Source organism: Phaseolus vulgaris, chromosome 4 (assembly GCF_051622355.1).
Source record: "Phaseolus vulgaris cultivar YP4 chromosome 4, ASM5162235v1, whole genome shotgun sequence".
Lineage (NCBI taxonomy): Eukaryota > Viridiplantae > Streptophyta > Magnoliopsida > Fabales > Fabaceae > Phaseolus > Phaseolus vulgaris.
In genome coordinates, this window is record NC_143501.1 from 50389118 (window position 1) to 50415333 (window position 26216).

General features: G+C 34.6%; 2 protein-coding genes across 4 annotated transcripts; both read left to right on the forward strand.

Moving 5' to 3' along the window:
- Window positions 1–683: 683 nt before the first annotated feature.
- LOC137838187 (putative RNA-dependent RNA polymerase 5) lies at window positions 684–15639 on the forward strand. 3 transcript variants are annotated; one of them, XM_068647439.2, is made up of 18 exons: window positions 684–1283; window positions 2819–2951; window positions 3463–3537; window positions 3758–3947; window positions 4985–5183; window positions 5305–5392; window positions 5481–5621; window positions 6573–6653; window positions 6768–6839; window positions 7188–7291; window positions 7860–8008; window positions 8133–8355; window positions 8802–9027; window positions 9608–9768; window positions 9925–10096; window positions 14509–14650; window positions 14817–14974; window positions 15352–15639. In XM_068647439.2, exons 1-18 carry the CDS (start codon window positions 898–900, stop codon window positions 15592–15594), a joined length of 2943 nt encoding a protein of 980 aa, XP_068503540.1. In that variant the 5' UTR covers window positions 684–897; the 3' UTR covers window positions 15595–15639. The 3 variants fall into 3 exon arrangements, 2 of the variants coding, with proteins under 2 accessions (XP_068503540.1, XP_090157659.1); XM_090301533.1 differs by having other exon boundaries at window positions 756–1283; window positions 7911–8008; XR_016520496.1 differs by lacking the exon at window positions 7860–8008 and having other exon boundaries at window positions 756–1283.
- Window positions 15640–16997: 1358 nt separating this feature from the next.
- SKIP (chromatin protein family) lies at window positions 16998–19676 on the forward strand. The gene is made up of 2 exons (XM_068647440.1): window positions 16998–19010; window positions 19423–19676. The coding sequence occupies exon 1, from the start codon at window positions 17166–17168 to the stop codon at window positions 19008–19010; it is 1845 nt and encodes a 614-aa protein (XP_068503541.1). The 5' UTR covers window positions 16998–17165; the 3' UTR covers window positions 19423–19676.
- The last annotated feature ends 6540 nt before the right edge of the window (window positions 19677–26216 follow it).

The window sequence follows — 26216 nt, forward strand, 5'->3', positions numbered from 1 at the left end:
TTTAAATGATACTATTTGATCTTTAGGTTAAGTGAGCTTAAAGAACATTAAGGAAATGATAGTGTAACACAAAAAGTTGGCCAACTTATCCTCGTATCACTTTAAAAAAATCTTAAGATGTTGAAAGTGAACTTTTTTTTAAAAAACTAAGAAAAGTGATTTTTTTACCATAAAATAGAGATAAAAAAGGAAGTAAGCCTTTTTTCTTATTTGTCAAGGAAACAATATTTTAATGATTTCAATACAAATAACCTATATAACATAAACACGAATAAGTAAAGAAAACTATATATTATATAATTATAAATTATATAAATTAATAATAAAAATTTATGTGTATAGTTTTGTTTTAAATTTTGTCGGCAGAAAAATGTTTATCATAGTTTAAAATATTTGTTTCTTAATTTTATATCATAATAAAAATTTATACAATAAATTTAAGTTTTTAAAAAATTATTATATTTTTTATTTTTAAAATTATGTTAAAATCGTATTAGAATTATCAAAAATTATTTTTTTTCTTTAAATAAAACACTCTACCAATAAATATTTTATGTATCCTACATAGTTAACATGGTTTCTAATACAAAAAAAATTGTAATTTTACTATGACTCCTCAAACGTAGAGAAGTGTACTCTGAAAAAGCAGGAATCTATATTTTGATTGGAAAGATGGTTCATTTGAAACGAAATAGCAGAAAAATAGTATTTTCTTTGGTTTGAAGCAACAAAAGTGTACACTACACTGTTGAAGTAGCAGAGCTCTGGTCTTTTCGTTGCAGCGAGTGAAGCACAAAATGATTCCATTGCACCGCTCTCACCACTTTCAATATAAATTAAACCACATTCTTCTAATTCCCATTTCTATTTCATTTTCATTTTCCTCTTCTCATTCTCATGGCGGAGAACCACCACCACAGCAACAATCACGTGCTTCTTCCCACCGCGGTGGAGGCTCTCATTAACACAATCTGCCACGACCAGAACCAACTTCCCCCTGATTTCATCATCCGCCAAGGCCTAGCCGCCGTCGGGGAGCAGCAAGCGCTTCAAATTCTCCGTACCATCGCCGAACGGCCAATCCGAATCTCTCTCTCCGCCTTCATCGCCTACATGCTCAAGAACCACCGCACCGTCACGTCCTCCACGCCCTCCACGTCCTCCACTCCCTCCACGCCTCTAACCCCCTCTCCCACGCGCCCTGGCCAAACCTCGTCGGCGTTGCACGCGCTCGGTGAAATGGAGTTCCGCAAGGCCTTTCTGTGCCTGAGTTACATTGGAAGGTAATTTATGAAAATCTAAATAAAAATCTATTTAGAATCTTCTTTATTTCATGTTATTTTAGAAAATCTAAATAAGAATCTATATTATGAATTAATAATAAAAAATAAATTTTAAATTTTTTTATGTTTTAAAATATATATTTTTTTTTATAATCATTTAATAAAATTTTATACAATAAATTTGAGTTTTCTTAAAATTAATATATAAATTGTATATAAACCGTGTATTTTTAAAAATCTAAAAAATATATTTATATACGTGTCGTACGATTCGAACACCTTCCTTATTTTTATAATTATTTTATAAAATTTTATACAATAATTTTGAGTTTTCATGAAATTAATATATATATATATATATTAAAATTATGTAAAATTCTGTTAAAATTATCAGAAATCCAATAAATATATTTATACGTATCGTACGAGCTATGTAACACAGACACTGATGGCAGGGATATAGAGATACGTCAAATCTCTAAAATGTAAAACACGGAAACACAAATTTATATAATTATGAATTATATAAATTGACAATACAGATTTATGTGGACAAGTATGTTACAAATTATTTTTTGAAGAAAAAATTGTTTTTCATAATAATAATTTATACAATAAAGTTTGAATTTTGAGAAAACTAATGTATTTTTTTTTAAATTGAATTAAAACCGTACTAGAATTGCTAGAAATCTAAGAAATACTTTTTAAATTGGACATTTCACGGATACGTGTTTTACAAGTGAGTTATATGAGTATCGGTGTCCGATACTATTGAATCGGACACCGACACGCCATTTAAAAGGAGTATTCAAGCTTCATATTCTACGAGTGTCTGAACAGTGTATATCAAACACATCAAACACTGAACACTCTATTTAAGAGGAGTAGAACATATGGAGGAGTGGTGTATATCAGACACTCAACACTCTATTTAAGAGGAGTAAAAGTAAAGTATATGGAGGAGTGGTGTATATCAGACACTCAACACGTTATTTAATTTAAGAGTTATTTAATTTAAGAGGAGTGTCCGAACCGCAAATTTCATCCATATTTTATTTTAATTCCTTTTACCAAAATAAGTTAAATATAAGGAATGAATTTTATAATCTATGTTTAGATAAACTTCTCCTCAAACACTTACCAGAGCAGCATAAAGAAAATAAGGAATGAGATAAATCTTTTCATAAATTTAAATGAACTCTTATTTATGAATAGTTTATAGAATTTTTCTGTATTGGCTTTAAAAGTTTAAGTATAAATAGTTTTAAGCTAATTTTAGTTTCTACTTCTAGATGTTATTTTAAAGTTTATTAACTTAGAAATGAATTTATGCAATTTAATATTTGTTCTTAAACATATTCTTGAAAACTTAAATGCATGAGTTTGATTTTAACTTGTTAGAAAATTTAGTTTCTCTTTTCTTCTTAAGAGTGTTTGTGGATTTTTTTTTTCTCTCCTTTTATTTATCAGAATTTTTGTCATTGTAGCTTCACATAAAACATTGAATGCCTGTGGTTTTCTTTTCATGATTGCAGAGAGAGTCTTGAGAATGTTGCCAGTGCTGATTGTATTAGAAGCCTTAAGGACTTGCCAATGGCAACGTTTGAGAAAACAATATGGGAGGCTTTTGGGAAAGATCACATCTACTCTCAAAGTGATCGACAAGTGGTAAACATTGCGTTCCAATGATGGATTAACTAATTTTTACAGTGCAGTTCATTTTTTGAGTTTTCATCTTGTTTAAATATTTCCTATTACTTCATCTTGCACCAACTAAAACTCAACCACAAATTAAAATTATAGTTTTATTTTTAGGAGTATGATGGCTATATACTAATAGTATAAAACTGGTTTATTCTGCCACCCAATCAGAAACTAAAATTGATATGACCTTTAAGATACGTCTGGTAAAACTGGTTTTACACAATCAGTACAAAGCCTATTTTCATAGAATAGAAGAAAGTTAAAATGTTGAATTCTATGTGTAATGATGACATGGTTTAAATTCTTGTTGAATGACTTTAAACTAGCCCATCCCTTGTACTCCCATGGAAAGATGAAGAGAAAATGTGATTTAAGTGTGGGTACAAACTTTCATAGCACATATCAATCATGCAGTATTGGCTATCTTATGTGATTAATTATTGCTTGCTTAGTATATTACTTTTGGTTTCTTCAGTATGTTGATTGGGACTCTGGTAGGACACATGTATATCAATGTTATGTTTCTTCGGATGGGAGCTTAAGGTTCAAGGTTTGTATGTCTCTCTCCTCCTTTGGATTTGTGTACCATTAAATAATGGTCCCTATACAATGGCTCCAATGCTATAATACTGATTCAAAAAACTGTATTAAGATTGTTGTAGGGTCATTATTATAGTTACTCTATAATACTTTTTAGTCTTTACTGATTAGATTCTGCATTCTTATGTGAAATGTGGTTTGTTTTATGGGCACATTAAATTACTATTCAGGGACCCATATTACAAAGCACACAAACACACTTGCAGAGATCTCTTGGTGACGACAACGTCTTGCTAGTTAAATTTGCTGAGAATGGGATTGCAAACAATATTAGGACCAGTGCTGAAGAAGCATATCGCCTCTATGGAAAGTTTGGAAAAGAAGGGATTAATGTTGGTCTGCGTTTGTATCGCTTTTTTGGTAATTCTGCTTCTTGTGTTAGTTTTACTTTCTTTTTCTTGTCCTGCTTTTTACAGTTTTTATGATCCTGAAACCTGTTATCTTTTTATCTGATTAAAACGTAGCTGATTGTAAGTAGTATGGGTAATTCGTATTTTCATTTATTCCGTGACATATAATCTAGACCACAAGTGTACAACCCTCTGATATTCTTTTATATTTTTTTCCTTTCCTCATTTTGAAAATCGTTATACTCTCTGCTTATTCATATTTAATCTGCACTATATCTTACATCATATTTGTGAAATATCACTTGCTTGATAATATTTTGTTGTTTATGTGTCAGTTTTGTGATAAGATTTTGTGACATTTCATATGAAGCTACATTTTTATTATTTTCATTATCTCAGGTTTGAAATTCTTGTTCTTTTAGGTGCTAGGGTTATAATTTTTTTTTTGTTAAAGAGTATTTGTACATTCTCGAGTTAATTTCTGTAACATGTTTAATATGCCCAGTTTCTCTTCTCTCAATCTTGGGTTACCTTTCAGTCCTTGAAGAGTGTATGTTTAACATGCAAATTCATTTCTTTGCTTCTCTCTTCTATTTGTTTTTGTGGTCCTGTGTGCAGTGGTTAATAAACTATAGACAAATGTATGTGTATTTAGAATGCTGTTTATTGCATTTTTTTATTAGATCCTATATTTTGTTCTAAAAAGTGGTTGCCCTGCCCTCATGTTCCAAGGTCATATTTTAAATTGTGGTTGTATTGTGGCATCCGATGCTAGTACAGCTGATGCCACTTGAGATGGCCGTGTCAGTTGACACGGGTCAAGATTTGAAACTTTGCACAAAGGTTTTCTTTCTCTGGTTTAGTGGGGTGCAAGCACCTGAGTATGAGACAAGCAGTAGGTGTGCTGAGGACATTGAACAGCAGTCCTAGAGACTTAGAATAATTGTAGTTTAGCTTCAAGGTGGTTGACTCACCTGGCTACTGAAAGCATTCTTAATTATCACATTGTCGTGTGTTTGATGCTATCTCTTGTACTTTCTACAACAGTTTTTAAAGATGGTGGAAAAGAAGAGAAGAAGAAGGACCCAACAAGTTCCTCTGTTAAATGTTATTTTGTTAGGATGCAATCATGTTGGTCTATAGATGGGAGTGCTAATTACATTTTGTCTAATAAGACAGTGTCTGAAGCAAGAGGTTTATTCATGCATGCTCATCTGTTGCCCAGTTTAGACAAGTATATGGCTAGGTATGATTTAGAGTTTTATGTAAATACTATCATCATCTAGAGCTTTTATCTATTTTTCTTTGTCCTCCTGCAGTCCCACTCAAAATAGATCTCATGCAATGTACTAACCTCAGCCATTCAGGTTCTCTCTCATTCTGTCAAAGACCTTCAAACTCAACATTGACTTGGCAACTGTGAATGTCCAAACAATACAAGATGTATATTGCCAGGTATAGTCAATTTTAAGTTGCCTTAAGGGATTCATAATTCATGGTCATGCTTCGAGAAATTGATTTTATGGTTTTTGTGTTTGTTTAGGATGAAAATGGCAATATTATATATGATAATGAAAAACCACGTATTCTCACTGATGGAACTGGGTTCATCTCTGGAGATTTGGCATTGCTGTGCCCTAATAGTGTGTGCAAAGGAAATAACTTAGAGAATAACTACATTCAGGTATCTTTACTTTTGAATTTTTTTTATTTCACTAGACTTTTTCTTTTCACTTAGCTTCGTTCATGTATCTATAGTTGGTCAGAGCTTGTGTGAAGAATCCACTCAATGAATAAATGTATATGTATTGTGAATCTGCAACAGTTATCTTTATCATAATCGTTGCCTGTTGATTGATTATTTATCTAGTTTCCTTGATTCATGCAGGAATACTAATGACATAGGGATAATGCTTGACTTTTACATTTTGCAGTTCATATGCTTTCAATTTATGCTGCCCTCTTTTTCCTAGTAATTTGGTATGAAACATGGTTTATTGATGGAAAGTTACGAGAGATCCCATATTAATTAGTGATATAATCAAAATAGTGAATATAAGAGGGGGACAACCATCACTCTAGTTTTGGTGGTTTAGGCATGTTATCAGGTTGTAATAACATTACGCATTTGTCTAATCTAATCATGCAAATGTTTAGTCCTCAGTGCGAGAGTGAGAAATATGTATTAGAATTCTTAAAATAGTGTACACAAGTGAGGGGAAACTTCACCCATTGAGGTTATATAAGAGAAAAGTTTTGGTTGAATGCTCTTTGTGTTGCTTTGTATTTTCACGTAATTGTACATAATAAACCATTTTATATGAATAAAACTTCTTAAATGAAATAAATCAATGAGGAGAAGAAGTGCAAGAAAATGTTCCTATTAGGAAGCTTTTGGCTAATTATCTCCAATTCATATGCTTTTGAAGGAACTATGTCTTACTTTTCATTAGATAGATCTTTTTTCTTGATTGCCTGGACATTCTGTTATTCTGCTTATGCCTTTGTTGCTGTCATGTTTCTCTCAAAAACTTAAATATCAACTCGTTTTCTCTAATATATTTCAATGAGTTTTATGATCTATTCTTCTTTCTTTGATTATTTCGGCGCTTTGTGACTTCCTTTTTAAACTTAGGAAATTAACAATCTTCTGGAACTGGAGGACATGTGTAAGGAAATGGGAGAAACAGAGCTGAAGCTGACTACACATCAACCGGTAGATTATTTGTTTTTCTTTTTCCATTTCACATATTTTATATGTGCATTTGTGCTGTGTGATTTGCATATATGTTATTTCAATAAAACTTTCTTTTTTTCTCCGATTGTCCAGCCTTTGCTGATTCAGTGCCGCCTCTTTCACATGGGTTCTGCAATTAAGGGCACTCTTTTGGTTAACAAAAAGGTATAGCATCTGAATTTTGTACTTTTAGGTAATTCAATATTTTTGCTCACAATGATTAACTGGGAGTTGGAGTTTTGTAAGGCAAAATGGATAAGATAGGGAATGTATTTATGTTTTTTTAAAGAAATTCTGGTGGACATGGAGGGCATTTAGTATGATCCAACATTCAACACCATAGTCCATGCGGTCTTATTGGTGTCCTCCCTTACAATCTTTCTCTAAGTTTGATAGTTTCCTTGATGTCACAAGCCATACCAACAACATTCATCCATTTTAAGAGTTAATATGTTTTATATTCTTATTTGATATAGTGCTTGTGATTTGATACTATATTTTTGAATCTGACAGCTTCCTCCTAGGACAATACATGTTCGGCCTTCAATGATTAAAGTTGAGACAGACCTCAGTCTGAATATGCAAAGCATAAATTCATTGGAGATAGTGAACACAAGGTATTTAAGTTTTACATCAATTTGTTAATAGATATTTTTTCTCTTGTTGCTAATATGTTATTTTGACTTATTGGGATATGATGAGAACCTTGGAATGTTGCTCTTTAATGAGAACTGACTATCTCAAGCTTCAAAGAAGGAAACCATGAATATTGGCAAAGATTGTTGGTGCATGCTTTATATATCAAGCTTCAAAAGAGGTCTTATGTCAAAATGACCAAAGAACAACTCATTACTATCGTAAATGGTGATAGTGTACCCATATGCGGATTCGGGAATATAATTTTAGAATAATCTACTGTATTAAAGGATGTTTTATATGTTCTACAACTAACTAATAGGCTTATCTAAATACAAAAGCTTACAAAAGATTTGAATTATTCAGAAACTTTTTACTCTTCTTATCAGTCTTCTAACAATATATGTTAATAATGATATTATTCCTTGACAACTTGCCTAATGCTAGAAGATAGTTGGAGCTTCATCTAATCTTTTTTATTCGTGAGTAGGAAAATATTTGTTTGTAGTTTGTTTGAAAGCTAGCTGATCTGAAGTCTACACATTTCAGCATCAAGCCAAATAGAACTTATTTATCCAAAAATCTTATTGCCCTTTTGAGCTATGGAGGAGTGCCAAATGAATTCTTCAAAAGTTTACTTGAGAGTAATTTGGAAGAAGCGAATCATGTTTTCTCCAATAAGCGTGTTGCACTCAGAGGTTGCCTGCCAACACTTTGTTTGGTCATTTTTTTTATCAAAAGCTGTTCTTTATTTGGATACAGATCTATTTGTACTGCTGCCCAAAATATAAATGTTCTTTCATTTTTTTGGTTAACTCGCAGCATCCGTCAATCATGGCAATATGGATGAATACAACGCAGCAGGAATGATTTTATGTGGAATTCCTCAGGATGAGCCATTTTTGCAGTATCGTCTGTCTATACTTGCAAGGGAGGAAAAAAAGAAGCTTAGAGGAGGGAAACTTTATATTCCTGATTGTTTCTATTTAATGGGGACTGTAGATCCCACTGGATGCCTAGAAAAGGGTCAAGTTTGTATAATACAGTAAGCACAATTCTTTTTAATTTTCCCAATCTATTGATCTTTTATCAAACCAAAATAAATCTTAAAAGTTAAATGTGTTTTATCTTCAAAGACTATTGTGAAAGCAGAATTTTGGTGATGCATATCTTCTACTTAAGTTATTAAAACTGTATAAATGGGGTGCATTGTAAATGATTCTTTTTGTTTTGTGAAATGTGTACTTGTGTATTTGTTATATCTAGCTTCTGTTGTGTTATTATGTTATTGTGAAAAGTAGAAGTCTATCTTCAACTTATGAAATAGGGTAGGTGATATTACTCAACTTAGTGGTATGCAATATTGATAGGCAAAGATAAAACAAAATGATGATCATAGTCAACTGTGCACTGGTAGATTTTTATTATAGGAAAAGATGTTTGCAATTTAAGATAGTTATATGTGCTGACTGTTTCATTCCTCATTTGTAGTCAGAATGGCCAAATTACTGGGGATGTCTTGGTCTACAGAAATCCAGGCTTACATTTTGGAGACATTCACATAATGTGTGCCACACGCGTGGAGGAGTTAGAATCTTATGTTGGACATAACAAGTATGCAATTTTTTTCCCCCGTGTTGGAAGTCGCTCTGTGGCAGATGAGATTGCTGGAGGTGATTTTGATGGCGATTTGTACTGGGTTTCCAAACATCCTCAGGTTCCAATATCAATTTCAGTTTAGAAGCCTTCATTTTCTTACTACATCGAATAGTGTTGAAAGAGCTGTATTCCTTTTCGTGTTGTTCTGTTTCTTACTAAATTTTAATTGTCACTATATTTATGCATGGATCGTTGCATTGATTTTTAGAAGCCGAAAATCATGAACTTAAGAGGATGGTCTGATGAATCAGAATATAGATTTAGACTGAGTTTAATTCATTGCAAAGCGGCTTAAAAGCTGTTGAATTGAAGGTTAATTAGATATAGTAAGATATTGAGATATGATGTCCTGGTAACCCCTGAAGTCATACTACAGATTTGGTTGTATCCCGTACCCTTACACGTATTTCTAGAAAAGTGAAGTACTTTTTTATCAGGTTAAGAGTTGATAGTATGATAGGTAACAAAATTATAACCAATACTGAATATTCACTGTATTATAAATGAATTCAGATCTGTACCAAATTGATAGGAGACTGATCATAAGAAAACTGTAGATGAATATTTATATTTGGGCTCTATCATAGTTATTTAAAATTTCCTTTATATTGACCAGTTATTTTTTTGAAATGTTTCAGCTTTTACAATATTTCAGAAAGAGTGACCCGTGGATAGAAAATTCTGCCCCTGTCCATTCTGTCCAATTGGATTCTGGTGCCAAAAAGCCTAGTGCATTTTCAGCCACGGAACTTGAAGATGAACTTTTTAGACTATTCCTCAAAGCTCGGTTCCAACCAAGGTGTGCATGACTGTTCACATAGTAATTAAGTATTAATATCTTTCTTTCCTAAGTAAAAAAGGTTTTGCAGACATTATTACTATTAGACCTGTATGTGTCATAATTACCCTAAAAAGCTTTTAATGCATTCTACATGAGAACTTGTTCTCTTTCCAGTAATGCGACGGGGGTGGCAGCTGACAGTTGGATGGCACTCATGGATCGTCTTTTGACATTAAAAAATGACTGCACTCAAGAGAATGAGAAGAAACATGTGAAAGAAAATATACTTAAGTTGATCGATATATACTACGAGGCATTAGATGCTCCTAAGAAAGGTGGAAGAAAGGTTAGTTTTGTATTATTGTTTGGTTCTACAAACTCTGCGTCTTTAGTTGGGACATACCACACTAACATATTCTTGTTATGATAATTAGTTGGGCTAATGTTCCCATATTGCCAGACATTATTATTTTTAGTAATGAAATTTATGGGTAGATAAACATTTAACTACTTCTATGCTTGAATATACATGGGATAACGAGGGTCTTGTCACTTGTGCCCTAGGAGGCAGGAGGAAAAAGAATGTCTGGTGTGGACATGTGTGAGGTTTAACAATATGGTATGCAGTACATCTTCTTAAGAACTGGTTTGTTGAACTCACAGAAAGAAAGAGAGGAAAACTAGAGAAGAACAAGCAAATAAACATATAGTGGAAAGAAATAGATGAAATATATATTTGAGATATCTTACAAATGTGATTACAGTCTCTATTTATAGACTGTTTTACAACCTAATTAAGGAAAGAAATAATAGGTAATGAAAGCAAGAAATAATGGATGTTTAAAGCTGTACAAATCAAATCACTAACAAATTTGTCCTAATAAATATAAAATGGAATATGCACTTAATTATAACATAATTCTCCTGATTATGCAACACTCTCCCTCAAGTTGGTGAATGTATATCTATCATTCCCAACTTGCAAGTAAGATCTTCGAATTGTTTTGTGGGAAGTCCCTTAGTAAACATATCTGCCAATTGGAGTTTTGAAGGGATGTACTCAGTGGCTATAAGACCATCATCCAACTTCTCTTTAATAAAGTGTCGGTCTATCTCTACGTGCTTTGTTCGATCATGTTGAACCGGATTGTGTGCAATACTGATAGCGGACTTATTATCACACGCCAAACCCATAGGAGCTTCATATTTTATTTTTAGGTCATCAAGTATGATCTTCATCCATAAGAGTTCACACACCCCTTGAGCCATGGCTCTAAATTCTGCCTCTGCACTTGATCTTGCAACTACATTTTGCTTCTTGCTCCTCCATGTCACGAGATTTCCACCCAAGAACATGCAGTAGCCTGTGGTGGATCTCCTATCAACAATCGATCCTGCATAGTCAGCATCAGTATATACTTTCATGGATAAGTTTTCCCCCTTTTTGAATAGCAATCCTTTTCCTGAAGAGGCTTTTAAGTACTGAATAATTTTATCTACTGCCTGCAAGTGTCTTTCTCTTGGATCATGCATAAATTGACTAACCACACTAACTGCATAGGCTATATCTGGCCTAGTGTGTGAAAGATAAATGAGTTTTCCCACAAGTCTTTGATATTGTGTCTTCTCCACTTTTGGGTTTTCCTCATCATTCCCAATCCTATGATTTTGCTCTATTGGCACTCCAGTGGACTTACAACCCAACTTACCAATCTCTTTGAGAAGATCAAGGATGTATTTCCTTTGAGAAATAAAGATGCCCTGTCTCGAGTAAGCAACCTCTATCCCAAGGAAGTACTTCAGCTTCCCAAGATCCTTCATTTCAAATTGAGCAGCTAGTCTCTGCCTCAAATTTTGTTTTTCAATCTCATCATCACCTGTAATAATCATATCATCTACATAGACCAAAAGTAGAGTGAGTTTACCATTCTGAGAATGTTTTATAAACAGAGTATGGTCACCTTGGCTTTGTCGGTACCCCAAAGATACCATAGCTTGAGTAAACCTTCCAAACCAAGCACGAGGTGATTGTTTAAGACCATATAGGGCCTTCTTAAGTCTGCACGCCTTATTCCCTTCATTAACAATACCATAACCAGGTGGGATCTCCATGTATACTTCTTCCTCCAAGCTTCCATGCAAGAAGGAATTTTTAACATCAAATTGATGCATTGCCCAACCAAAGTGTGCTGCCAGGGAAAGAATAATCTTGACGGTATTCATTTTTGCCACTGGAGCAAAAGTCTCCTCATAATTGATCCCATAGGTTTGAGTGTACCCTTTTGCAACCAACCTTGCTTTATACCGATCCAGTGTGCCATCAGACTTATACTTAACTGTGTATATCCACCTACAACCCACTGCTTTCTTATCTTTTGGTCTCTCTACAATCTCCCAAGTCTCATTCCTTTCTAACGCGCCCATTTCTTCATTCATGGCTTGAATCCAGTTCTTATCTTTTAAGGCTTCTTGTACCGATGTAGGGATTTTGATAGAATCAATAGCTGAAAGAAAACTCTGGTGCTGCATAGAAATTTTTCTGTAGACACAAATTGGGATATAGGATATTTGGCACAAGATCTTTTTTCTTTTCTCAAGGCAATAGGTAAATAATTTAGGTTAGGTTCAAAAGCAGTATTTAAGGTGTCCTCAAGAGTCTCACTGGTATGAGTTCTTACCTCCGGTTCAGACAATTGAAGTTGTTGTTCGACCAGGACGGGTTCTTGTTGTCTTCGCTGATATTGTTTTCCAAAATATTTGTCTTCATTATTCTTTTCTGGTAATGATGTTGGTGCAGGGTCTTTGTCATCCTCCCTAAGAACGAATTCCTGCAACAAAGGAAAAGGTGGCAACTCAAGGTCCTCAGCTTCTTGAATACTCTCCCCCTGAAGCTGAGAACTAGGAAAGAAAGACTCTGTTTCATGGAAGGTGACATCTTTGGAAATATAAACTTTACGACTTTGAGGATGATAACATTTGTACCCCTTTTTGTTGGGGGCATAACCGATGAAGACACATTTGATGGCGCGAGGATCTAACTTACCCCGATAAGGACTATGAACATGGACAAAAGCAGAACAACCAAAGACACGATTCTGAAGACTATTCAACATGGGAATAGAAGGATAGAATGTGGCCATAACCTGAATAGGAGTAACACCCTCTAGAATGGAGAGGGTAATCTATTAATCAAATAAGTGGCAGTCAGGACTGCTTCCCCCAGTAAGATCTAGGAACAAATGTTTGGAAAAGTAAAGCTTGAGTAACCTCAAGGAGATGACGATTTTTCCTTTCAGCAACCCCATTTTGTTGAGGAGTGTCCACACAGGTTAATTCATGAACAACTCCATTTTCCTCAAGGAACTTGGAAAGGTTTTGGTTCACATATTCTCTTCCATTATCAGAACGCAATCTCTTAATTGGATTTTCAAATTGTGTTTGAATCATTCTGTAAAACTTTACAAACAAGTGAAAAACTTCAGATTTATCTTTCATGAGGAATATCCAAGTAACCCGAGTACAATCATCAATAAATGAAACAAACCATTTTGCACCCGAGATAGTAGGAATAGGTAAAGGTCCCCATACATCTGAATGAATAAGATCAAAAGGTTTAGAACTTTTATTACCATTGGGAGGAAAAGTTGTCCGATGGTGTTTAGCAAACTGACAAACATCACAATGAAATGACTCAGCAGACACTTTTGTAAATAAAACAGGAAATAAGGACTTTAGGGTACTAAATGGAGGATGACCAAGACGTCTGTGTTGAAGCCATATCTGAGAGGATGACCAAGATTCACGACCTTGCTGAAGATTAGAAGTGTGTGCCTGTAGTCTAGCACACTTTTTACTTTCTTCATGCTGTAAATAATATAACCCGCCCTGCTCTTTAGCAATTCCAATAGTCTTCCCCGTGGCAAGATCCTGAAAAACACAATGGGAAGGGAAAAATACCATTGCACAATTTAAATCTTGGATAATCTTTTGAATAGACAAGAGGTTATTGGATAGTTTGGGAACATGAAGCACATTTTTTAAAGGAAACAGTGGCAAACGGTCAATGGTGCAAGGTGGTGGTGGTGGTCAATGGAGAAAGGATAAGGAAAATAGAAAGTTGCAGCAATGAAGGCTGTCCAAAAAAAATAATTGCAGCAATGAAGGCTGCCAAGGAAAATATTACAGCAATGAAGGCTGTCAAGGAAAATGATTACAGCAATGAAGGCTAAAAAAAATAAATTGCGGAAGCAGAATCTCCTAGATCAGGAGCTCTGATACCAAGTGGAAAGAAATAGATGAAATATATATCTGAGATATCTTACAAATGTGATTACAGTCTCTATTTATAGACTGTTTTACAACCTAATTAAGGAAAGAAATAATAGGTAATGAAAGCAAGAAATAATGGATGTTTAAAGCTGTACAAATCAAATCACTAACAAATCTGTCCTAATAAATATAAAATGGAATATACACTTAATTATAACATAATTCGTAACACATATTATTGCATAATGCCCAAACAAGACAACATGTTAGCATACTAGACGGTCTAGTGTTAGCATACTAGACGGTCTAGTGTAAGCAAATTGACTAGACGATTTTGGGTTATCGAGACAGTCCCATTTAAAATGCTAATCTTGGGTAATTGTTAGGGCGCATTAATCCAGTTTTAACTTTGTAATTTTTCAAATATTCAATTTGATAAAAAACAGTTTGAGTTTTCAAAATTTGAACCCTGCTGTAATTCTTTAACAGGTCCAAGTTCCAGATGAATTAAGGGCAGAAAGGTTCCCACACTACATGGAAAAGGATAAATTATTCACTTCAACCTCTATCTTAGGTTTAATTTATGATTGGGTTGGTGCATGGCAAACAAAAGACTTATTATCCGGGGAAGGTGATGACTGAAAACTAACTCATTATTATTATTTAGTTATTTCTGCAATACTTTATTGCCTGTGGTGGTGCTAGAGAGGAACAACTCTTATATTTTGGGTAAAAATGATAAATAAATAACTAAAGAACAACTCTTATGTTTAGCTTTTTTCCGCCCTTGCTATCAGAAATTAGATTGCTCCCCTGTTTTGACGTTGAAGTACCTCCCAGCTGCATGGAAAAGTGGGAAACAAAATATGAAGAATACAGAATGAATATGACAGATGCCTTGAAGGACATTTCTAAATCCGATGAGGCAGCTAAAGTCATTAGAAAATATAAGGAGGTATAATTTCACTTTCTCTTTTTCTCATGCTTTACTTTCATGCATTCATCCCCTTTTGAATTTCACCAACTGGTTTGTCCAAGTGACACCAAACTTAGGTTCCTTTAAGGAGAAAGTTTAACATCACTAAATCTTAAATCCTAAACTCTAAATCTCAAACCACACTTAATCTACTCCTTTTAATTCTAAATCTCAAACAACACTTAATCTTCTCCTTTTAAATACTGATATTAAAAGGACAACACTTAATCTTCTCCTTTTAAATACTGATATTAAAAGGAGCAGAGTAAGTGTTGGTGCAATGCAATGCAAACTCAAAAAATTCCAACAATTTCCAATATACTGGTGCTGATGATTGAACTCTCTGTGTGTGGTAGGAGTTATATGGCGCTACTGCTAGAATGGAGGATAGTGAGAAGAATGTTTGTGATATTTATAATGAGGCTTTGGCTATTTATCGCGTTTGTTATGAATATGCCAGGCTAAGAAAATCAGTCTCTAAATGTACCTTTGCATGGAAGGTTGCTGGTTCTGCTTTGACAAGCCTTTATATCATAAAACATAAACAGAATTCCCTGAACTGTGCTCCATCTGTATTGCGTGAGATTTTGGGTTCATGAAACATCTTATGTTATGTTATTAACTGTTGTTGTATTGTATTGTATCAACTCTCTATTTTCACTTATCTTTTATATCTCATTTCTTTTGTCATAATAACAAAATCGATTAATAGTTAACATATATATAATTTATTTTTTAAATAAAAAATATACTCATTATTTCTTATAAATCGTGGATAAGTTCAAATAGATTTATATCTATGTAGCACAAATACTGACACAGAGATGCATGTAATCTTTAAAATGTAGGATACGGGAGACACGAGAACATGAATCTACATATTATATAATTATGAATTATATAAATTAAAATTATCAATAAAGATTTATGTGCATTAAGTATGTTTTAGTTTTCTGTTTTAGCAGAAAAATATTTTTTATAGGTGGTTGTTCTTTATTTTTATAATCATAATAAAAATTTATACAATAAATTTGAGTTTTTAAAAAATTAATGTATTTTTTTAAAGTTGTGTTAGATCCATGTTAAAATTGTCAAAAATTCAATAAATATTTTTTAAATTGAACTTACGTACAAATATCGGTGTCTGATAGATACGGATTGGACATGCCATATAAGAGGATCGTCAAGAGTATTATAGCATAATCCTATTTAAGATTTATTGTTACAAAATTATCCAAATTTAAATTAATATTTTTATTTTTAACACAATTTATTGTATCCTATTTAATGTTACAAAATTATAAGATTATCAGAATTTAAATTGATATTTTTATTTTAACATACAATTTATTGTTACAACATTATCAAACATAATACTTTCGTTTTTAACATGTGAATAGAAATATAAAATAATTGTAATAACATTTATAAATTTATGTTATATATTAATTTAATAAAATTATAATTATTATAAATTTATAATATAATATTTATAAGAAAGAGAATACAACAAAATTTTAAAATATTTAAAAAAATATGAATACCAAACCCGTTCGCTAATAAAAAAAAAATGAGTGAAATGATACAAGAGATTATATCATATATCATCGTAACTTTATACCGTATAAACTTACCTTTTGACCATTTATATTTCTTAATTGATTAATTTATTTTTATACTTGAATTAAGTTCTAACGGTTTAAAGAAGTTGTGAATAGATAAAATAACCTTATAGCATGCTTAAATTATTTATTATAAAATTAATCATATAATGCATTAGGTATTCTCTTATGCAATATAAAAAATAAATATTTAAGTTATCATGTTAATGATTTTATAAAATATTCTAATCTGATAATAAGAAGAAAAAAAAGGGAATAAATAGCTTATGTACTCATCTTATAAAAATTTACATATAACACATTATTATTGACGTTGTAATAATAATTTTTTAATTGTAATATATTTTATATTTATATTACTGATATTAATTTTAAAAAGTATAATAATCTTGTTAGGCCAAAACACTAGCTAGGGACCGAAACAAAAACCGCCTATAAATTAATCTTTCAATCTCTGTTTTAGGGTTTTCTTATTTTCACACCAGAAAATCATATTAGGGTTATCATTCTCTGGTGTTCAATTTCGAACTTTTTCCCAAATCAGAAGCATGGCCACTCTGAAGGAGCTACTTCCTCCTGCGAAATCCTCCTCCACCACCTATTACGACCACACCAACGATCCATGGTTCAAGCAGCGCTTCTCCTCCGAGGAGGAGAAATCCGCCGCCGCCGCCGCCATCAAGCAGAAACCCGTTCCACCGTACCTGAAGCGCGCTGGCTTCGTCCCCCGCAAAATCGAGGACTTCGGTGACGGTGGAGCTTTCCCCGAGATTCACGTGGCACAGTACCCTCTCGATATGGGAAGAGACAGGTCCTCGAAACCTGGATCCAAAATTCTTCCCGTCACCGTCGACGCACACGGCAACGTCGCGTACGACGCCATCGTGAGGCAGAACGAAAACGCGCGCAAAATCGTGTACACGCAGCAGAAGGACCTCCTCCCCAAGATCCTAAAAAACGACGAAGACTCCGATGACGACGACGTCGTTTCCGACGATGAAACACAGAAACAGATCGAGGAAACGATGCAGGAGACCAAAGCCGCCTTGGAGAAGATCGTGAATGTGAGACTCAGCGCCGCCCAACCGAAGAACGTTCCGAAGCAGAATTCCGACGCAAAGTACATAAAATACAAACCCTCGCAGCAATCCGCGGCGTTCAATTCAGGTGCTAAAGAAAGAGTGATTAGGATGGTTGAGATGCCGGTGGATCCGCTTGAACCTCCGAAGTTCAAGCACAAGCGTGTTCCGAAGGCGTCGGGGTCTCCGCCAGTGCCTGTGATGCACTCGCCGCCGCGGCCGGTGACAGTGAAGGACCAGCAGGATTGGAAGATTCCGCCGTGTATTTCGAATTGGAAGAATCCGAAGGGTTACACTATCCCGCTTGATAAGAGGCTGGCTGCTGATGGGAGAGGTCTTCAAGAGGTTCAGATCAATGACAATTTTGCTAAGTTGTCGGAGGCGCTGTATGTGGCGGAGCAGAAGGCGAGGGAGGCGGTTGCTATGAGGTCGAAGGTGCAGAAGGAGATGATGTTGAAGGAGAAGGAGAGGAAGGAGCAAGAGTTGAGGGCATTGGCGCAGAAGGCCCGGTCTGAGAGAATTGGAGGGGAGAGAATTGGGGTTGTGCCAGCCCCACCTCCGACTGTGCCCATTGATGAAGATGATATGAGAGTTGATTATGAGCATGAGAAGGAGAATCCGAGGGAGAGAGAGAGAGATAGGGACAGGAGTTTTGTGAAGGAGAGTAGAGAGGAGAAGGAAGAGAGGATGCAGCGTGAGAAAATTCGTGAGGAGAGGAGGAAGGAGAGGGAGAGGGAAAGGAGGTTGGAGGCTAAGGATGCTGCTATGGGGAAGAGGAGCAAGATCACCCGTGACAGGGATCGTGATATCAGTGAAAAAGTTGCTCTTGGTATGGCTTCTACTAAGCCAGGGAGTGAGGTTATGTATGATGAGAGGCTGTTTAACCAGGATAAGGGGATTGCATCTGGGTTTGCCACTGATGATCAGTACAATGTGTATGAACATGGGTTGTTCACTGCACAGCCCACGCTCTCAACCTTGTATAGGCCAAAGAAGAATGTTGATGATGAGACTTATGGAGGTGCTGATGAGCAGTTGGAGAAGATCATGAAGACTGATAGGTTTAAGCCTGATAAAGGCTTTTCTGGGGCTTCTGAGAGGACCGGTCCCAGAGATAGACCAGTTGAGTTTGAGAATGAGGAGGCTGATCCCTTTGGTTTGGATCAGTTCTTGACAGAGGTGAAGAAGGGTAAGAAGGCCATGGAGAAAGTGGGTGGTGGTGGAACTATGAGGGCAAGCGCTGGATCTTCTATGAGGGATGGTTACGATGGTGGTTCTGGTAGGACTCGCATTGGATTTGAAAGAGGGCATTAGGTATGCATCATCATCTGTTTCTTGTGCTTAGTGTTGTTGAGTATCCATGTGTTAGCATTTCGGTTTTTCTCCCATCCCACTAGTTTATGTGGGAAAAATAACTGCTTATGGATCTTATGAGAGTAAGTTATATATTGAATGAAATGTTGTAACATTCATAATAGATAGATCCTTGTTTCTACGAGACTCGGACACGTATTGGACACTGTAAGACGGATCGGACATGGATACTCGTAGACAAAATTCTGGGATTTTAACACAATTTTAAAAAAGAAAATATATTATTTTTTAAAAAACTTATAATTATATAATATATAGATCTAGAGATTATATCCTTGTGTCTATATACCTTGTTTGCTATGATTTGATCTGTGCATGCGATTAACAAATGCATTTCTTTGTTTCTTTGAAGACTGAAGAAAAGTTACATAAATGTTAAGAAGGAAGAATCTTGATTTGTTAAGCAGTGGTGATGCGTTAAGAATCCAGTTGGAGAAGTGGTCATGAGTTGGTATCTCTTCTGCTAATACCTTTGCTGATACATTTCTCTAAAACAATTTCAATACTTCAATTCCTTTTTGGGAATATTTTATGCTATGTAGTAATTGTATATTAACAAAAGCTTTAGAATTTATGACAAGGATAAATTAAAAGTTTAGATTTAAATCACTATATTGATGAAATAAGAAGGGTTTTGCGTTAATTTTAGAAACAGAAAAATAATTAGAATGAAGGTTGGTGATAATTTGATCTATAAAGAATTACCTGAAACTTTAGGGTTAGTAATAGTGTATCTCTATTTTTTTTTATTGAGGTAAAGTTTAATTGTTAAAATTTTATTATTTCATATGTTAATATGAATAATTTATTTATATTGGCGTAGTTTTTTAAAATTTAAAATACTATTTAAGAGGTTTAAAATTAAAATTATCACCAGTTAGTGAGACTAAAAGAATGGAGCGTAACAGAAAAAATATTTAGAAATTATAAAAGAAGTGGATTTTTAACAGTTGTGTAATGAGGAAATGAAATAAAGAAAGATATTTTGTGTACATTAAAGTATATATTGAGAAGTAAATGCATACATTGAAGAAATAAATATTTTTTATCATGTAAATATAAATATAAATTTAAAATTTATATTTTGAAAAGTTTTGAATAAGATTAGTTCAAGTTGCATAGGTTGCTATAGTGATACTTAAAATGAAACTTTTTATAAAAAAATAAAATAAGATTAATTATTTATACTTAAAACTAAAATTAATTTAAAATAAGATTAGTTATTTATACATAAAACTTCAACAAGCCTAAGAATATTGTGCTGAAAATATCAACTTCATTTCTTATGATATAATGAAAACACTATTCGTGCTATGATTAGTGAATTCAGAAAAAGAAATACAAATGATCTCATATCGTATATCGTGGATATATAAAAAAAAATGTTAGAATTTAATTCTTTTTTGAATAATTGTAAAAGATTTAACAGTAAATTTTGTAAAACTTAACAAAATAAACATTAAAAAAATGTTGAAAATGAATTTTAATAAAATTAAACAAAATTTTAATAAGAATAATTATAAATTTTTTAATCATAAGTTTCGTAAAATTTAACGAAAATAAAAAAAATTGGTATAAAAGTTCAACACCTAACAAATATTAAATACAATTTGTATTTTATTAAAGTAGTATTCTGATACTATTCATGAATTCGATTGACAAAAAAATTACTAATTATATAAGAGTGTCAATATATCTAAAAATGAATAAAAATATTTTATGAAATAAATGAAAATTAAATTAAATTATTATTATTAATTATCATTATTCATAATTTTATTTTGATTATTATTACTATGATCATAATTATTATTATTTTTTTTATTATTACTATAAATTACTATTATTATTTTATAAATTTATTTTATTAACTTTTTATTATTATGACATAATTCTTTTTATATTATGATTTTTTTTTATTATTATAACATAACCTATCAAATTGAGTATTTTCTTTTTCACCGTTCAAAAATAAGGATATTTTTATCCTTGCAAATTGTACAACTAACTTTTCACTTCATCTATCTTGTGTGGTGGGTACCTATTTTTTAGAACTTTTGGTATGAAATTTTTATCAGACATTCGTCATTGTATGTATTGAGTTTTAGCTAAGATTTGATTTCCAAATTCGTCTCACAAGATTCACAATAAATTTTTTATTTCTCACTGTCGGGGCTGAAAAGAAGGTTCGTTTGTGTGAAAAACTTTTCGATTTTTTTTCTAGATGAATACTCATCCGTTTGACCTGAAATTTGTCGTGTATTGCCCCAAATTCTGTGGAGATTCTTATGTGAAATTTAAAAAAAAAACTATATTGGGAGAATTTTTCAAAATTTTTGTGCAAATCAAGGTTATCCTCAACAAAAACTTGTGAAATTTTGCCATACTTTCTACAATTTTATTCTACGTCCGTATTGGGTTGAAAAATTCAAAAAAATTCAAACAAGTACTTTCATATGTTTTTTGCACCTAGGTAAGGAGACACATTAAAAAACAAATCACAAAAAAGAGATTTAGAGAAGAAAAACCAAGACGTTTAGTTTTTGAAAAATCAGTTTTGTTCACATTCGGTCTGGAACCTACTACACATTACTCCTTGGGTATTTTGATATGAAATTTTTACCAAACATTTGCGCAAACCAAGGCTATCCTCTACCAAAAGTTGTGAAAATTCGCCCTACTTTCTAAGATTTTATTCCGGGTCCGTATTGCGCTGAAAAAATTCACACAAGCACCTTCATATGTTGTTTGAACCCAGGTGAGGAGGCACGTCCGTAAACAAATCACAGAAAGAAGATACGGGGTAGAAAAGCCAGGACGTTTCGTTCTTGGAAAACCAGTTTTGTTCACTCTCGGTCTGGGCCTTACTACGCCTTACTCCTTGGGTATTTTGGTATGAAATTTTTACCAGACGTTCGCCACTGTGTCAGCCGAGTTTTGGTTGAGATTTGAGCCCCAGATTCGTCTCACAAGATTGACAATAAATTTTTTATTCATCACTGCCAGGGCCGAAAGGAAGGTTCGTTTGTGTGTGAAACTGTTTGATTTTTTTTCGTGGGTGAATACTCATCCGTTTGACCTGAAATTTGTCGCGTTTTGTCCCAAATTCAGTGGAGATTCTTACGTGGAATTTTAGGAAAAAACTATTTCGGGAGGATTTTTCAGAAATTTTGTGCAAACCAAGGCTATTCCTCTACCAAAACATGTGATATTTCGCCCTACTTTCTGAAATTTTATTCCGGGTCCGTATTGCGCTGAAAAAATTCACACAAGTACCTTCATATGTTGTTTGCACCCAGGTGAGGAGGCACGTCCGTAAACAAATCACAGAAAGAAGATACGGGGTAGAAAAGCGAGGACGTTTCGTTCTCGGAAAACCAGTTTTGTTCACTCTCGGTCTGAGACTTACTACGCCTTACTCCTTGGGTATTTTGGTCTAAACTTTTTACCAGACGTTCGTCACTGTGTCAACCGAGTTTCGGCTGAGATTTGAGCCCCAGATTCGTCCCACAAGATTGGCAATAAATTTTTTATTCATCACTGCCAGGGCCGAAAGGAAGGTTCGTTTGTGTGTGAAACTGTTTGATTTTTTTTCGTGGGTGAATACTCATCCGTTTGACCTGAAATTTGTCGCGTTTTGTCCCAAATTCAGTGGAGATTCTTACGTGAAATTTTAGGAAAAAACTATTTCGAGAGGATTTTTCAGAAATTTTGTGCAAACCAAGGCTATTCCTCTACCAAAACATGTGAAATTTCGCCCTACTTTCTGAAATTTTATTCCGGGTCCGTATTGCGCTGAAAAAATTCACACAAGTACCTTCATATGTTGTTTGCACCCAGGTGAGGAGGCACGTCCGTAAACAAATCACAGAAAGAAGATACGGGGTAGAAAAGCCAGGACGTTTCGGTCTCGGAAAACCAGTTTTGTTCACTCTCGGTATGGGACTTACTACGCCTTACTCCTTGGGTATTTTGGTCTGAACTTTTTACCAGACGTTCTTCACTGTGTCAACCGAGTTTCGGCTGAGATTTGAGCCCCAGATTCGTCCCACAAGATTGGCAATAAATTTTTTATTCATCACAGCCAGGGCCGAAAGGAAAGTTCATTTGTGTGCCAAACTGTTTGAGTTCTTTCGTGGGTGAATACTCATCCGTTTGACCTGAAATTTGTCGCGTTTTGTCCCAAATTCAGTGGAGATTCTTGCGTGGAATTTCAGGGAAAAACTATTTCGGGAGGATTTTTCAGAAATTTTGTGCAAACCAAGGCTATCCTCTACCAAAACTTGTGAAATTTCGTCCTACTTTCTGAAATTTTATTCAGGCTCCGTATTGCGCTGAAATAATTCACACAAGTACCTTCATATGTTGTTTGCACCCAGGTGAGGAGGCACGGCCGTAAACAAATCACAGAAAGAAGATACGGGGTAGAAGAGCCAGGAAGTTTCGTTCTCTCAGAAAACCAGTTTTGTTCACTCTGGGTCTGGGATTTACTACGCCTTACTCCTTGGGTATTTTGGTTTGAAATTTTTACCAGACGTTCGTCACTGTGTCAGCCGAGTTTTGGCTGAGATTTGAGCCCCAGATTCGTCCCACAAGATTGGCAATAAATTTTAATTCATCACTGCCAGGGCCGAAAGGAAGGTTCGTTTGTGTGCGAAACTGTTTGATTTTTTTCGTGGGAGAATACTCATCCGTTTGACCTGAAATTTGTCGCGTTTTGTCCTAAATTTAGTGGAGATTCTTACGTGGAATTTCAGGAAAAAACTATTTCGGGAGGATTTTTCAGAAATTTTATGAAAACCAAGACTATCCTCTACCAAAACTTGTGAAATTTCGCCCTACTTTCTGAAATTTTATTCTGGGTCCGTATTGGGCTGAAAAAAATTCAAACAAGTACCTTCATATGTTATTTTCACCCAGGTGAGGAGGAACGCCCATAAACAAATCACAGAAAGATGATACGGGGTAGAAAAGCCAGGACGTTTCTTTTCGGAAAACCAGTTTTGTTCACTCTCGGTCTGGGACTTACCACGCCTTACTCCTTGGGTATTTTGGTTTGAAATTTTTACCAGACGTTCGTCACTGTGTCAGCCGAGTTTTGGATGAGATTTGAGCCCAAGATTCGTCCCACAAGATTGGCAATAAATTTTTTATTCATCAATGGAAGGGTCGAAAGGAAGGTTCGTTTGTGTGCGAAACTGTTTGAATTTTTTCGAGGGTGAATACTCATCCGATTGACCTGAACGTTGTCGAGTTTTGTCTCAAATTCAGTGGAGATTCTTACGTGGAATTTCAGGAAAAAACTATTTCGGGAGGATTTTTCAGAAATTTTGTGCAAACAAAGGCTATCCTCTAGCAAAACTTGTGAAATTTCGTCCTACTTTCTGAAATTTTATTCCAGGTCCGTATTGCACTGAAAAAATTCACACAAGTACCTCTATATGTTGTTTGCACCAAGGTGAGGAGGCACGTCCTTAAACATATCACAGAAAGAAGATACGGGGTAGAAAAGCCAGGACGTTTCTTTCTCGGAAAATCAGTTTTGTTCACTCTTGGTTTGGGACTTACTACGCCTTACTCCTTGGGTATTTTGGTATGAACTTTTTACCAGATGTTCGTCACTGTGTCAGCCGAGTTTTGGCTGAGATTTGAGCCCCAGATTCGTCCCACCAGATTGGCAATAAATTTTTTATTAATCATTGCCACGGCTGAAAGGAAGGTTCGTTTGTGTGCGAAACTGTTTGACTATTTTCGTGGGAGAATACTCATCCGTTTGACCTGAAATTTGTCGCGTTTTGTCCTAAATTCAGTGGAGATTCTTACGTGGAATTTGAGGAAAAAACAATTTCGGGAGGATTTTTCAGAAATTTTATGCAAACCAAGACTATCCTCTACCAAAACTTGTGAAATTTCGTCCCACAAGATTGACAATAAATTTTTTATTCATCACTGTCGGGGCCGAAAGGAAGGTTCGTTTGTGCGAAACTGTTTGATTTTTTTCGAGGGTGAATACTCATCCGATTGACCATAAACTTGTCGCGTTTTGTCCCAAATTTAGTGGAGATTCTTACCTGGAATTTCAGGAAAAAATTATTTCGGGAGGATTTTTCAGAAATTTTGTGCATACCAAGGCTATCCTCTACCAAAACTTGTGAAATTTCGTCCTACTTTCTGAAATTTTATAACGGGTCCGTATTGCGCTGAAAAAATTCACACAAGTACCTTCATATGTTGTTTGCACCCAGGTGAGGAGGCACGTCCGTAAAGAAATCACAGAAAGAAGATACGGGGTAGAAAAGCCATGACGTTTCTTTCTCGGAAAACCAGTTTTGTTCACTCTCGGTCTGGGACTTACTACGCCTTACTCCTTGGGTATTTTGGTTTGAAATTTTTACCAGACGTTCATCACTGTGTCAGCCGAGTTTTGGATGAGATTTGAGCCCAAGATTCGTCCCACAAGATTGGCAATAAATTTTTTATTCATCAATGGCAGGGCCGAAAGGAAGGTTCGTTTGTGCGCGAAACTGTTAGAATTTTTTCGAGGGTGAATACTCATCCGATTGACCTGAAATTTGTCGAGTTTTGTCCCAAATTCAGTGGAGAATCTTACTTGGAATTTCAGGAAAAAACTATTTCGGGAGGATTTTTCAGAAATTTTGTGCATACCAAGGCTATCCTCTACCAAAACTTGTGAAATTTCGCCCTAGTTTCTGAAATTTTATAACGGGTCCGTATTGCGCTGAAAAAATTCACACAAGTACCTTCATATGTTGTTTGCACCCAGGTGAGGAGGCACGTCCGTAAAAAAATCACAGAAAGAAGATACGGGGTAGAAAAGCCAGGACGTTTCTTTCTCGGAAAACCAGTTTTGTTCACTCTCGTTCTGGGACTTACTACGCCGTACTCCTTGGGTATTTTGGTCTGAAATTTTTACCAGACGTTCGTCACTGTGTCAGCCGAGTTTTGGTTGAGATTGAAGCCCCAGATTCGTCCCACAAGATTGGCAATAAATTTTTTACTCATCAATGCCAGGGCCGAAAGGAAGGTTTGTTTGTGTGCGAAACTGTATGATATTTTAAGTGGGTGAATACTCATCCGTTTGACCTGAAATTTGTCACGTTTTGTCCCAAATGTAGTGGAGATTCT